Below are 14,472 nucleotides of genomic sequence, written 5' to 3'. Positions count from 1 at the left end.
CTGCCTTTGATAGCACTGTCATTTTGCACTGCAAGTGTCACCTGTTATTGCATACTTACTACAGTTAGCATCTCCAGCTGGCCCACAATGTGGTCCAAAGCCCAGTCCACGGAGGAGGAGATGCCTCTGGGCTGCTCCACACTAAGCACAGCTGACCCACTCTCACTCTCTGCCTTCCTTTTTGAACTTCTTGCTGAGGGAGAATCACAGGGACTCGGCAGTTCTTCACTTCTGCCATCGCTCTTGAATACAGAAACATAATTTGAAGATTCAGCTGCCTTTGTCTTTATTTAAGTGAAGTGTGTATATGTGTGTATATATATGCATCCACACGAGGACTCTCAGATTTGCTTTTTGTACCAGGTTCAATTCGTAACACTTCAATTTTTTCTGACCTAAGAGAGAATTCCAAGAATTCCATCTGTGATGGATGAGGCAATAAGGGAAATCTTAGCAGTTTTTAGGTACACGTTTCAGGTACATACGATCGAAGAGCTATGTGCTGTACCACTAGGGCTTGAATAAATACAATTAATGAGGGGCATTTTCTTCAAAAAGACAGCCCTGGTTGACGAAGAAATTCACTCAGAGTAGTCATACAGATGAAAAATCCGTATGTTACTAGACAACCACAAGCGCTTCTTCCAACTTCATAGTATGAAACTTTTGTTTAGTATGAACTAACCTCTTATTTCAGCTTTTTAAAAAAGTAGTTTTCAGCTGTTTGTTCAGTGATGGTACTTTTTGAAAAATTGATTCCTTCAGAAAATGGGAGAAGGAAACAACAGAGAAGATCCACACAATGCAACGTTGAGAGAAAAAACTTTGATGTGTAAACTTTGCTTCAGGCTAAGTGAGAGAGCATGATCTTCCCAACCAATTTGGTTTTGTCTGTGCCTTGAAGTTCTTAATGGTATTTTTGAGTCATGAAAGGTTAAATCATCACTAATTCATTAGAAAGTCCTTCACAACAAGTTTATCTGAATAATTAATGACTTATTGAGATTTCCTTAAAAACTTCTTGTATCTTCAGACAATTTTAGTTTACTAACACACTAAAATAAATTGAGTAGTCAAGTCTTACTAAAATAATTGTCAAACATTTTAAAAAAATCTCCTAAGTCTCTAAATAATCTTGTAGAATGTAAATTGCTAGGCAGAATTATTAGCAGACTTTTACAAGATCACCTAGATATGTTGATGAGTTTCTGTCAAGAATGATTTACATGTAGTTGACCTTGCCTTTGAATCACATACGATCAGAGACTGATGGTTTAAGTACTGCAAAAATGACAGACTTTTTAAAATACTATCAGACATCAACTATTTTAATTTTAAGTAATACTAAATCATATCAATATTATTGTGAACTTATACTGCTGCATTATCCACAATAACATTCCTGTGTGCTCAGTGCCATTCTGCACAGTCCTGTGTGGTGGGAAACAGCTGAAAGCAAAGACTCTGGTAAGGTAAGAGAGCAAAAAAGGAAGTCTTGCAATCCTCTCTGGGTTAAAAGTTCCATTGTGCAGTTACATTCTGTAGGACAGGTCTCAAGCCCCAGGCAAGAACCCATGAAGTGCAGAGCATGGTTAGGAGAGACAGGGGCACATACCCAGGCATGTACTTCAGACCTTAACTGACGGTGCTACAAAGCCAAGGTGAAGCCATCTCAAGGTTTGATAGTACCATGGCATTCACTGACATCACTTCCACTGATTTCTGTTATCCTAGCATTGTCAGGTAAAGTCTGAAGCAAGAGGGATTATTTCAACCAAAGGAGGAAAGCTATCAATTCAGTAAACACAGCAAATGCTAAGCTAGTAAAAGTCTCACCACTTCTTTCCTACAGCAAAATTGATCCAAACTTAAATATATCAGACAAATAGATCTGAAAGAATGTTTTGTACCTCAGTAAACTGCCACCAGCATTGCAAGTCAGAGTAATGGAAAAGTCCTCTTATAATTTACTGGGTTAAGCAGCAAATTGAGATTTTTCTGCTACATATTCAAAGATTTGGAAGTACAATACAACATAAAAGCATTTACAGAAATAAGACAAAGACCTTGATGTTTGTCAAAACTCAAACAAGATAAGCAAATAACTGAGCTTTCAAAATTTGTAAGAGAAATGAAAAAAGACCATTTCAAATTTTCAACTTATCTAACTTGTGTCCAAAATGGTTATTGTTATCATAGTCTGGAAATTTGTAGAGACATTTTTAAATACTATCAGACATCAAGTATGCTGCTATACTTTTAAGGTTATCTGTTTTATATTTTAGCCTTTCCTAATATCTAACTTTACAATCTCCTCCAGCTCAGCAAAGGTCCAAAATGGCTGAAGTCTAACACAACACTGAAATGCCAAAACCTTGCTGTAAAGGAGTGACACTAGTCTCAAAGATTGCCTTTACTTTTGGATACCAGTTAGTTCACGTCCATCACTTCTATTCAGCACATTTCACTTTAAGTTCCTTTTAAAGAAAGTCTTTCTACTCAGTCTGTTTCAAATGAAAAGTTTCAAGAATTAAATGTTATCTTTTCTTCAAATTAGCCCCTTTCTAAAGTACTTGAAATGCTACCAAGCCATAAGCAACAATTCTGTATGTCATCAGCAATGTAGTAAAAATGTCTCATATTAAAAAAACCCCAAACTATTCTGAGAGTCAAAGCTATAGCTTATTTTGAGAGAATAAATTTTAATAAGGCAATCAATTTTAAATTGTTACTTCTGAGCAAAGCAGAGAAGAAAATTAAAATGTGTACAGTGTTTCCATTCACAGACCATTAGTAATAACATAAACTCACATTTGGGCAACTTCATGCAAGTTACAAATAAGGAGGAGAAGGAACAGATTTAATTAATCAATAGGAAGTTATTACCATGACATTACCAGCGGATGTTCAGCAGAAAATTAAATTTAGCTTATAAAATGATGTCACAAACAGCAAACCATAATTGCACATCTTTGTTTTCTGTCAAGCAAAATAGCCAAAACTCTGTGGGTGGTACTTGATCAATTTGTGAAAAATCTTTACACATAACCTTATCACCTCTGCATGTTCCCAAACGTTTTCCCATGAAAGATTCACACAGCACATAGACACAAACACTGCATCCCAGCCTCCCTTTGCTTCATAACTGTTAAGAATAGAATCTGAGTAAAATGCATCCATATATAAGGATGCCTGAGCAGTTTTATTTATAGAAATTTTAAAAAAAATCCCTCAAGGGAAATAAGAAAAAAAGAAAAAATACAAGTCTCTCTCACACAATTGCCTATCAACAGGCTTCCATCCTCTATGAGCTCCAAATTTGGAAACTACAGACCAGAGTTTCTAAAAGCATGTCTTAGAATCTTATAGTTAAGATGTGCTTATAAAAAAGTGACATTGGTAAGCTTCCTAATGAATCACAAAAATTGGCATAGTCTGCTTTTTAAAATTAAACCTTTAAATTTTGAACACATGGTACATTTGCCTATTAATAGTAAAATATTTCTGATACTGTGATTAAAACAACTACAAATAATTAGTCATTAGCAGAGCATTAAGCTCAAACAGATCAAAGAGCAAAGGCATAACAGAGTAGTGTCCCACTTTACCAGATATTAAATTCCTGTGTATTTTGGTTATTTGAAATCATGGGAAATTTTCAGGAGAAACAGTACTATCATTATCACTACTTTTTTCCTCCTCTTGGGAACTTACCCTCATATAAAAATGGTTCACTGTGGAAATGATAAATTTAACCATTCAAGAGTTGGGGGTTTTTTGCCTGGTTTTTTTTTTGGGGGGGGGGTGTTTTTTGTGAGGTGTTTTTTTTCTTTTTTGTTTTTTTTTTTTTGGTTTTTTTTTTGGTTGGGTTTTTTGGTGTTTTTTTGTTGCTGTTGTTTTTGGTTTTTGAGGGGGTTGGGTTTTTTGTAGGATATAATTACTCACAGATCACTTCTTCTGCTTTGAAATTATGTTTTTCAGTCCATGAGTGATCCACATAAAACAGCTCTCTGATCTATTAGTCGAAGACTGAGTATGTTAAATGCTGTTTTATCAGCTCCTACTGAAGAAAACTTCCCTGTAGTTTCAGCTGATGACAGCACTCTTCATTTCCTCTCCTCTTGCACGCACAGCAACAACTTGCCATGTGCCCACTGTGGCTTGCTGCCCCATGTCATCTGATAAGGTATCTCTGGAATTGTTCATCTGCAAATTTTAATGAAGTTTTGCATTCAAGCAGTAAAATACAGATAAACTATGTGGTGCATCCAGAGCAAAGTTCTACTAAGCACTTCTAGCTTGAGCAGTCCGCTTTCAGAACTTGTAATGCAGACTCTCACACTTCAAAGTCTTTCATGTCATCTTACACATCAGAGTCTTCTCCAGTTTTTAAAAAAATGCCCAAGCTGAAATAAAGAACTTAAAGTGCACTTAACAGAAGTGCATCACATCCAGTCTGACATGGAAACACCTGGAAGGACTCCTGAAGGTAGCACACCCCTCAGTTTAGAGGCTGATCATGAGCAGTGGTACCAGGTTACAAACTCACAGCCAATAAAACAGGCCAAACTATCAGACTCTACTCTTCAGCAAAACAGGCACTTCCACCTTAGATGGAAGAGCATAACACTTGTCTTGAAAACAGCAAATTCAGCCTGAAGCTAACTGAGTTTATAGAAGCCAGGGCAGCACAATGAAAGCAATGAAAACTCTTAGCTTACTTTGGTGGAGTTTTTTATCTAATTATCTGTAAAAATTAACTGAAATCCTGATGCACTTACAGCTATGGTCTGATTAATCAGATTTATTTATTTCTATCAGGATGACAGCTATACTGAATTTAGTATTCCTGCGATGGCATGAAATAATAAACTCCCCTGACCATAGGCACATCTGAAGATATCCTGAAAGTTCTAGGCAAAGAAATTACATCACATTTTACAAGCAACCTTTCACACACATATTGAGAAACTGACTACATAGTTTTCTTATGTCATCTTTTTCCCAGAGTGAGGCTTCTGGTTTGAGAAAACCCTGTAAAACAGTACATCCAATGCACTCAGTATTTTATAATTCCACATATACAGAATCTAGTAAAGAACGAAAATATTTTCTCTGTATTCCATCCATTGAACATATCCATATTCCATATATTCCATCCAAAATGAACATATAATAACCCCTGTTTTCTCCACAAAAACCATTAAAAAATTATTTCTATTTCTCTAATAAAAACCTCTTAGAAGTCCATGTATATTTGAGTGCATCCAGTTGGAAATGAATAATATTGCCGAAATACTTCTTTCTAAACTCTCAAATCATCAGTAACAAACTTTAGTTAAAACCAGGTGATTTCTTCTAATTTGCTCATTGATGTTAATTTCTAATATTAATAGTACCCTGCACAGTCTGTATGAGTTTAAACTTTTAGAAAAAGCCAAGTATTTCCCCGCAAAAACAAGCAATACTGGTGAAAAGTTACGAATTGATAATTAAAAACCAACTGAACAAAAAACCTCACAAAACAACAAACAAACAAAAAAAGCCCCCAACAAAACAACCAAATAAAAAACCTCAAAGTATCTCATAAACATCCAGAACAAACCAGGCAGAAATCATTGGAGGTTCAATTTCCAAAGTGAGAATCCCCTGTCAGGAAGACAATTCTAATGTAACAGTTCAGGAAGACTATATTCAAACACTTTCATAAGTTATAAAAACACTTGCACCACAGGCACCAAAATATAAAAATGTACCCCGTAGAAGAAAGGCAAAAAAAGGTAATCAATTACCTCCAGTACACCTTCAGCTTCAGCAAGAAGCTTTGCAAAACTAAGGAGAAATAACATGACACTATAGAAGCATTTCCTACTATTTACAATTATGAAATAAAGCAGTCAAGTTTAATTTAGGCAAATTACTTTGGACTGCTTGCATGCATACCCAAGGGGACACCTTATGGCTGAAATTGAAAAAAATTTGCCATGATGGTTTCTTTTTACCTGCATACAGTCCTATAAAAAATGTATTTCAAACTCTGCTTGAACTTCTTATCCATTCCAGGTCAGAGAAAAGTTAAAGGAGAGCAGGAGGAATACTTACAACAGAAACTGGAAATATAATGAAACGCTTACTAGAAGGAAGTAATATAGTAAATTAATAACTCTATGTGGACAAGGTCTCCTTTCTACCACTATAAATAGAATATTCTGCTATTTTTGATATTACAAACATTAATGAATAAAAACAAAGGTATAAAAACCCTAGGACTTTCCTAGCATGTGGGCAAACTCCCTGTACTTCAAATAGCAGATTGTGGGGGTTGACAGAGGGCATCAAGCACATGGGAGGAAGGAGGCAGGGTGTGAGTGAGAGTAGAGCATCTTCACCAGGAACGTACCTAATCAGAGAAATGACAGTAATTCTTCTGGCTTGCCTGCTCATGACTCCTTTCTGTGCTCTTTCCCCTAGCTAAAAAAACTGAATGAAAGCCTTTAGACCAAAACCTAGCTAGAAAAGTCTAACTGAACTTTACAAAGAAACGATACCTGGTACCAGTGACTTTGTTGTACAGAGTCTTAAATTATATATAAAAGACAGCACTTCCTCTATCTCATTCAAAGTCACCCAGTATATCCACATTCAACATGAATTTACAATGAAAAGAGGTTGATCAACAAACCCAGAGGCATTTCTTGTTCTCGAAGGCATGTTTACTCCTGAGAAAAAAATAAAAGAATATACTTTACAACATGCAATTGATTTCTCCTAAATAAGGCTTTCATACTTAACTTGTTGGGGCAAAACCAATCTTGAACAACTTACACTGTATGTAAAGGAGAAGAACTAAAGTTCCACTTCAGTCTTAAACCCCACTTCTCAATAACAATGAACAAAAAATTACTATATAGACAAAAAATCCAGAACAGACAGGCTCTGCCAGAACAAGAACTGAAGGCTGTGAATAATGTTCTCCTCAGCCCTGCAGAAAGCTGAGAAGAGCTGCAGTCCCTGGGCTCCAGCCAGGGCTCTGGTGCCCCTCAAGAGCAGGAGGCTGGCACAGGGCAGAGCTGCCTGCGCTGCAGAGCCTCCCTCCATGCCCTGGCACTGTAGCAGGGCCCCGGTGCAGGAGCACTCAGGTGCTGCTTGCCAGCCCCTACATAAATATATACTTATATGCATATCTACACACAACTTCCTTCAAAGTTATATGCAAAGCTAAAAGAAACTCCTTTCTGCCAGCAGAGCTGCATCTGTATCAATGGTTTTTGTCAGGATAAGTGTCTGTACTCTGGTACAAATTTTCTTATTTTGCTACCTCGTATCATCATAACTTGTGTAGCAACAAAACTTTGTTGCACAGACGAACCTAAATTGCCTCCTGTTAGGGGATGCTATGGGGGCAGGATGTCCACATGATAATTTCAGAGAGAAATCTCTTCCTAGCTGAGATCTGGCAGCTTTGATTTCCTTTCAGAGCAGCAGTAACCAGAGGTGGTTATACCACTTGACCAGGTGGCTATTGACAATACACGGAGTTTGTTTACTCCATAGAAGCAAGTGTCAAATCTCCTCTAATACAAATTACTTACAGGAAAACAACAAAGAGTTAAAAGCATTTGAAATTAAGTTAGCAATCCAACATAGCAGAGTCCAAAGTTAAATCCAACAGGGCTAGCACAACTGCTTGAACACTTTGCCAAAGAGACATATACTACTTTCTGCAAAAGAAAAAAAGAAGTCCAATATTTCATAGCTTAGAACTGAAATCCTCCGACTATAGCCATAAAAATATATTTTACTATGAAATAGAAGAAACATGGTTCTTCAGCATTTTAACAAGGTTTTTGTTCATGAAATGCTACACCTATAGTGGATGCTGAAGGTTTCAAAAGAACTTCAAACATTTTAACAAGAGTGCCACAAAAATACTCCCAATGAGGATAAAATGAAGCTTCAAAATTTTGATTGAAAAGTCAAATTTACATGCTTTTATTAGATTTCACAAAATACCTGGAGAAAGTAGCAAAAGTCCATCCTGAGCTATTTCAGTGCTCAGCATTAGTAAATATTCAGAAGGTTTGGATAAGCTGTCCCATTTGTTAAGGTAAAAATAATACTCAGTCCTGCTTTGTTCAGAGGAGGGATTGTAAAAAAATGCTTTGGTAGCACCAGAACAACTTTGCATTTAAGTCCATTGAGTTTTACAATTTACTGTGATAGAATCAAATTAGGGAACAACAGAAACTGAGAAATTTGAAAATTACATACAAATATCCCAGAAATGTTAACTTTGGAGTGGCCTGTTTCACTCTTGAAAAATAATTTCTGTAACTCAAGTATTATTTGCACTTTAAAAGTATCAGAAACAAAAGAAGCCCCAGCAACAGCATTCTTATTAGCTAGAGATGTTAAAGCATTATGCCTATTTTTTATGTGTTTAATGGCATCTTTTTATCTTCCATTTCAGAAGATAATAAATGTTGTAATTGTATTTCTGGCAAAATACTTTCTACTCCAACCACAGCAAAAAAGACTATTGGTTTGGGAATAACTTCACAAGTCAGATAATGATACGGATTTTTAATATATCCTGCAATATTATGGAGAAAATAGCAGGGGTGTGGGGAAGCTGAAATTCCATCAGTAATCACAAAGGATAAACAGGAGAATTGCATGGTCACAGGTCACAGTCAGCATGAGAACTGTCAGGAAAAAGCCAAAAATCAACTAAAAAGTTGACCTAGGGCATATAGAGCAAATATTTAAGGCTTAGCATCAGTACAGTTTGAGGGGACAGAAAAGAAATGGTTTTTCACACTGAAGACCTATCTAATGAAATATTTAGTCAAACTATTACTGACAGAATCATCCTTTCTTTTATATCCATAATATGCATTCTACAATTTTATTAATGCATTTTAGGCTGTAACGCATCATAAACTCAATTATCTTGCTAGTGTTTCTTCAAAAACTGTTAAATCAGAAACACTGCAGAATTATGCTGGTTTTAGTGACTCCATTGAAATCTGCTCTTGTTTTAATCCCACACAAAACATAACCAGCTATCTGGAAAATCAAGCTTACAGGTGACAAAAAGGCATCCTGTAAGCTACTAAAACAGTCAGGGTGACTTGGCATTCTGACTTCCTTCAACCATCAAAATACAACTTTATGTACACATGCAAGGCATCAGAGAAGAATACACTACAGAAAGCAATAAACTACAGAAAGCAGAGGTGTTGAAAATATCTGCAATGACACATAACTGGACAAAATGATAAACCTTTATGATAAGGTTACTGAGTGAAGAATTACTGTATCTTACGTGCAACTGAAACTGCTAAGCAACTAGTATTGTACTATTTCACTACACTAGCAAAAATTGGAAGCATGCACATTGAATCCCTTTCCCAAGAGACATAAGGAAGGAAGAAACATCTTGGAAGAGTAACTTTTTCAGTGAGAAACATCTGATACTGGTTAATCTAAGAACAGCTTAAGGATAAAGCAATTCTTTTAAATCCCTGTTACAAGTAAGGAGTCTTCCTTTACAATAAAAATACTGCAGTATTTAACTCAGAGTTGCATTGCAATGCCTTCACTTCAGGATCTAACATGCAGAGTGGAACTCACACTTTAGTGTTCAGGAAATATCTATGCAGGAAGAACATGCCAGAGGACAGCATCTCTCCCCTCCCCACCTCCCTCCTTCAAACAACCCAAACTGCTACAACCAGACTATCATATGCCAGGGGATACAGAGGAAAAAAGAATGAGCCCAAACCCAACCAACCAACTCTTCAGAGCAGTAATGCTGATGGTGTCACCCACACAGCTACTCATTTTTTTCCGCAAATATTTTTTATTGCAAAACCAACAGAATCCAGTGTTCTTCTTCCAGAATCACTAACCATAGACTGTTTCTCACTTGCTTTCCTCTGATTTCATGTACTCTCAGAGCTTTTACTTTACAATGCTTCAAATTCAAGCAAAAAGGATGGAGCTGTCTTCATTCAGTCTCAGTTACCTGCTGTTTATATTACAGCCATGCAGACAGAAAAAATCTGAATCCTTTCAGGCTGAAAAAAAAAATGAATCCAACATATGTACTTCCTGAACAAAAGGAAACCATTACTACCACCTCCTTTCCTCCTATTTTTTTTCCATTACAACTTAAGAAAGATATTCAGCTGTTGCATACATGTAACACACCTGTTTGTATTACAGCACAATCACACTGGATACATGGCTCCACAGACATCAGTCAATACTGTTAGGTTACAGCCAGCTCTGATTTACTCCTTCATCTCTAAATCATTTTTTCTCATTACTTCCTTTGTGCTCCTATTAGTGTTTGGACAGCTGAACAGATCGGGGAATTGACGTGGGTGAAATTAACCAGATAAAAACAGCCATTAAGTTGAAATGACTGTGAAATCATCCTTTAGCATTGTTCTACCTAATTTCTAACCCCCACACTGTTTTGGTGGAAGATACAAGCCAAGATGTTTTTCTACATCAAACACGTATCTGCTGAAGAAAATCTTTCTTCCTTAGTTGCTGAATTTTATTTGAAAAGTCTTGTTTTTTCAGTCTTGTTTTAAGTAACCTATGTAATCTTTGGATGTGACTCAGTGTCTCCATTATCTCACATTAAGCAAGTAACTACATCTCTTACTGCAAACTCGACAGTAATGCAGCATGGCTTCAAGGAGAGATGTACTGTATTGGAACAACTAACAGATTTGGAAAACACTCAAACAAGCTTTTAGTCAGAAAGCATCCTCTGGGTTTAGACATCATCCTAATCTAAGTGATAAATAGAATTTGCTAGCACTTGTTTAAACACTGTCGTTTAGGAAAAAAATAAAATTTTGAAGCAGTATTAAAGTGTTTGCTTTTATAACAAACTTGCTTTAACAACTTTGAATAACATATGGGATTTATATATATATACATTTCATTCAAGTATATATATAAATTTATATTATATAAAAATTTCAGTCAAGTTCAGTCATAATATAATATATATTAATTTCAGTCAAGTTTCTATACTAAAGTTGCAAGCATGCTGTGCTAAACTTAGACTTCAGTTGTATTTCAGAACAAAGAATAATTCAAGGGCAGTATTTAGCTTTACAATCTTGTTTTCTGACATGCTTGATCTGTAGCTCAGCTTTACTACACAACTTAAAAAGAAAATCTTGCAGCCTCCTCTAAGAGACACACATCATTAGGTAAACTTTGCATTCCCTTGCTTTTTTGTCTCACAAAATGTGCAATCTCAGAATTATTAAAGTCCTGTGAACACTAAGAAGTTGAAAACTTTATTTGTACTACTGCATTAAAAAAGTTAAACTAGGTGCTTATAGGGTAACAGAACCAGTGAATGATAACTTCATTAACTTCCATTAGCTAAATGACTCACAAATGGCATTTAGATCAGTAGTAAATCATCATCTAGGTCAGCAGGAAGCTCATTACAGACTGACAATCCAAGTGACAGAAACACTTTTCTACAAGTGCTATAGTAGTAATTTCCTGTGTGAAAGGCTTGCTGCTGTTCCTGCATTCCTCAGGGGACACTTCTTCTCAGAGGATGTTACTCTTCCCCAGGAAGAGGAAGGAACCAGTTGTTATTGGATGTGTGGGCTGATAGCTGTCGGGCATTTTCTGCATGCCGCAGAATCAGCTGTGAGAACTGTGAATACAGCTTAGATTTCCAGTCAAAGCAGAGGAAAACACTGCTTGAGCAGACAAGGTCAGAGAGTACATGTACAGTATCTCAGGAAACTGAGAGAGAAATAATACCTGGAACTTCCATCCCTCCAGTTCCCAGATATGTGCTAATGTGCTAAAGGAACAATACACACACATGGATCAATTTGAAAAACATTCCTGAAACACAGCTGCCCTAAGTAAGGCCCTACACAAAGTAAAATTTTGCCAGTTTTAAAAGGCCTGTGTTCTTACAAATGTGTGTATGTGTGCATGCATATTTTTTCCTGTTAGATCCTTCTCCTAGGCTTCCTGTTCTATAGGAACTCAAGCTCCCTCCATATGCATTGAGACACTCTTACAGGGTGGGTCACCAGTAGCTACTCCATGTCTATTCCAGTATCACATACACTGACTTTTTCTTAAGTGATAGAGCTTACATGTTTCCTTATTCTAACTGCTTATTTCTAAATTTCATTAAAAAAAACAATTTGATTATAAAATTATTAGGGAGACAGAACAGTGACAGACAAATAAACAGCACAATCTCATAAAGTACATTCCCTCAGGAAAGCAGGCTAAAAATAGCATAAGTATTATATTCTTGCACTCTCTAGTGCCCAAATTCAGAACTCAGTCTCCGATAAAACCTGACTTTCTCTCCAGCTCCAGTTGTCTCAGAGAATATAATCAAGACCATTAAGGAACATCAGGACATGTATTATTACTTAATTATGTAAAGGCACAACATACTTCCTGTTCTCTCCTTGTAATCCAGCAGTTACATTCTGTGTTAGAATAGCATCACCACAAAATGCAAGGAGCATTCGGATCATATTCCTCTTTTATTGCATGTATTGGGTTCACATTCAAGCATTTGATCCTTAAGTTCTATTTTATGTTAGTGGCAGCAAAGCATACTAATTTTAAGATTATGTACACAAATCTTTCTAAACGTGCCTAGACATCTACAGCAGCTCAAAATGCAAGTTTAGAAATTCCCTGTTCAATATGCAAAACACTTCATCTTTTCTGCACTTGTGATGAGTCATTTTGTTCATATACACCATACCTTCTTTAGAAGGCTCTTAGCAGGCAACAGAAAAAGCTGTCTGTACTGTTTCATGCTTACTCCAGATGGATCAGGAGTAGCCTTTGGGGGGAATGGGAGACATTCCTTCTCTGAGACCAGCTGAACATGTTTAACTGCAGAGTTTTGGGGACAAGACAGCCTACCCTCTTGCACCAGCCCCACATATTCTACCTGCCTAGCATGCAAGGAGTAGAAAGGTCTGTCTAAAGCGTACTATAAAGCCAAGATGACACAAAAAATTGCCTGTCTAAAAGCAAGATTGGACAGAGAGGGAGATTCATTTGCAAAGACACAAAAGCACAATTCTTATTTTTATTCTGCTGCACTGAGCACTTCAGACTTCCTCCCGTTACAGTATTTATTCTGTGTTTGTGTAAGATTTAGCATGAGCCATTCAGAGCCTGTTTGAGAGTTTTTTGGTATGCGTATCTACAAAAAAGGTGCAGATGGCTTTACCTCAAGACTTTGGAGACACAGTATCTCTTCACACTATTTTCTACTTTAATTCTGTTTGTCTTTGGGAGTTCAGGGAGTTCAATTCAAATAAGCATTTACTGGTAATCAGAAGAATGGCAGTAAATGAAAAAAAAGTTCATAGCTATTCAGGGAGTAGCCTTTCTTATTTCCCTGTCTGGGAACAAAGAAGGCAAGGTGATGGAAGAGGCTGGGAACTGTCAATTCTTATCAAAGCCCTTTTACCCATGGGACCACTCCCCAGTGCAGAGCTCAGTCTAATTGGAAACTGAGTTTTGGACAAGGAACATAAGTGGGGCAGTGATTCGAGTCTTTCTTTCAAAGGGAATACTGCTGGAACTTTTCTTTGGTAGAGAAAAATGTATGCATACCATGTAATGATCAGAGGTTTTGTCTGAGGACATTTAGGAAAGTTGATATCATTGAATTACAGAAAGCTATTGTGCTTTCAAATGATCTATAAAAAACAGCAAAGGTAACTACTCTACACAATGAAGTGACATATAAGTTTTGTTCTACCAGCTGTTCCCTTCTGAATTGGACTTAGGCCCCAGAGGAGATGATCTATGTATAAAATTGCCATTACTTCCTTTCTTCCTTTTACCCTCCCCTGAACCTCACTGAAGACAGTTGGTGTTTATTTCCTTGTAAGGCTGAAACTAGGAAAGGATGCAAATCAGTACATCTGAAGTTGCATGGTAAGGAAAATATGAAGTGTTTTAAAAATTAGTTTTTAACATACAATTTCTATTGCCACCCTCTCCTACTGGATACTAGAGTTATGTTAAGGAACAAGGAAGAGACATTACAGCAAGAACTTTTCAAAGCAAATTTTTACGAGGAAGAAGAGCTGACTAAGCCTTAATGTATGCAGAAATAGAAAAATACATGCAAATTTTTCATTCATAATTGCTGCCTTTCCAAATACATGGGGTGTTTTTTGATTGTGGAGCTTGGTTGGTTTTTTGGGGCTTTTTTTAAATTCAAAACAAAGGCAGAGTGTATCAAAAATACCTAAACCCTGAAACACAAACTGCAAAAGCGATATGTACAGAACAAATTGAGAGCACAGATACTTCTACTTTTTGCCTCAAGACACATACTACAAATGCAGTACAGATAAACTTTCTATTTTAAAACTTAGTATGTTCTTTTTGCTCCAAACAGAAACAATCCTTATCTTT

The 14,472-nt window shown here is 36.5% G+C and overlaps 1 protein-coding gene across 1 annotated transcript in view; it reads right to left on the bottom strand.

Moving 5' to 3' along the window:
- The window catches only part of POC1B (POC1 centriolar protein B), a 56,967-nt gene that overhangs the window by 14,208 nt on the left and 28,287 nt on the right, over positions 1-14,472 (bottom strand). The window contains 1 exon segment of the mRNA XM_074539643.1: positions 60-242. Within this exon segment, the coding sequence (XP_074395744.1) occupies positions 60-242 (183 nt within the window).

The sequence above is a fragment of the Zonotrichia albicollis genome, chromosome 4 (genome assembly GCF_047830755.1).
Source record: "Zonotrichia albicollis isolate bZonAlb1 chromosome 4, bZonAlb1.hap1, whole genome shotgun sequence".
In the NCBI taxonomy this organism is placed as follows: Eukaryota; Metazoa; Chordata; class Aves; order Passeriformes; family Passerellidae; genus Zonotrichia; species Zonotrichia albicollis.
This window is presented reverse-complemented; position numbering and strand designations above follow the sequence as displayed.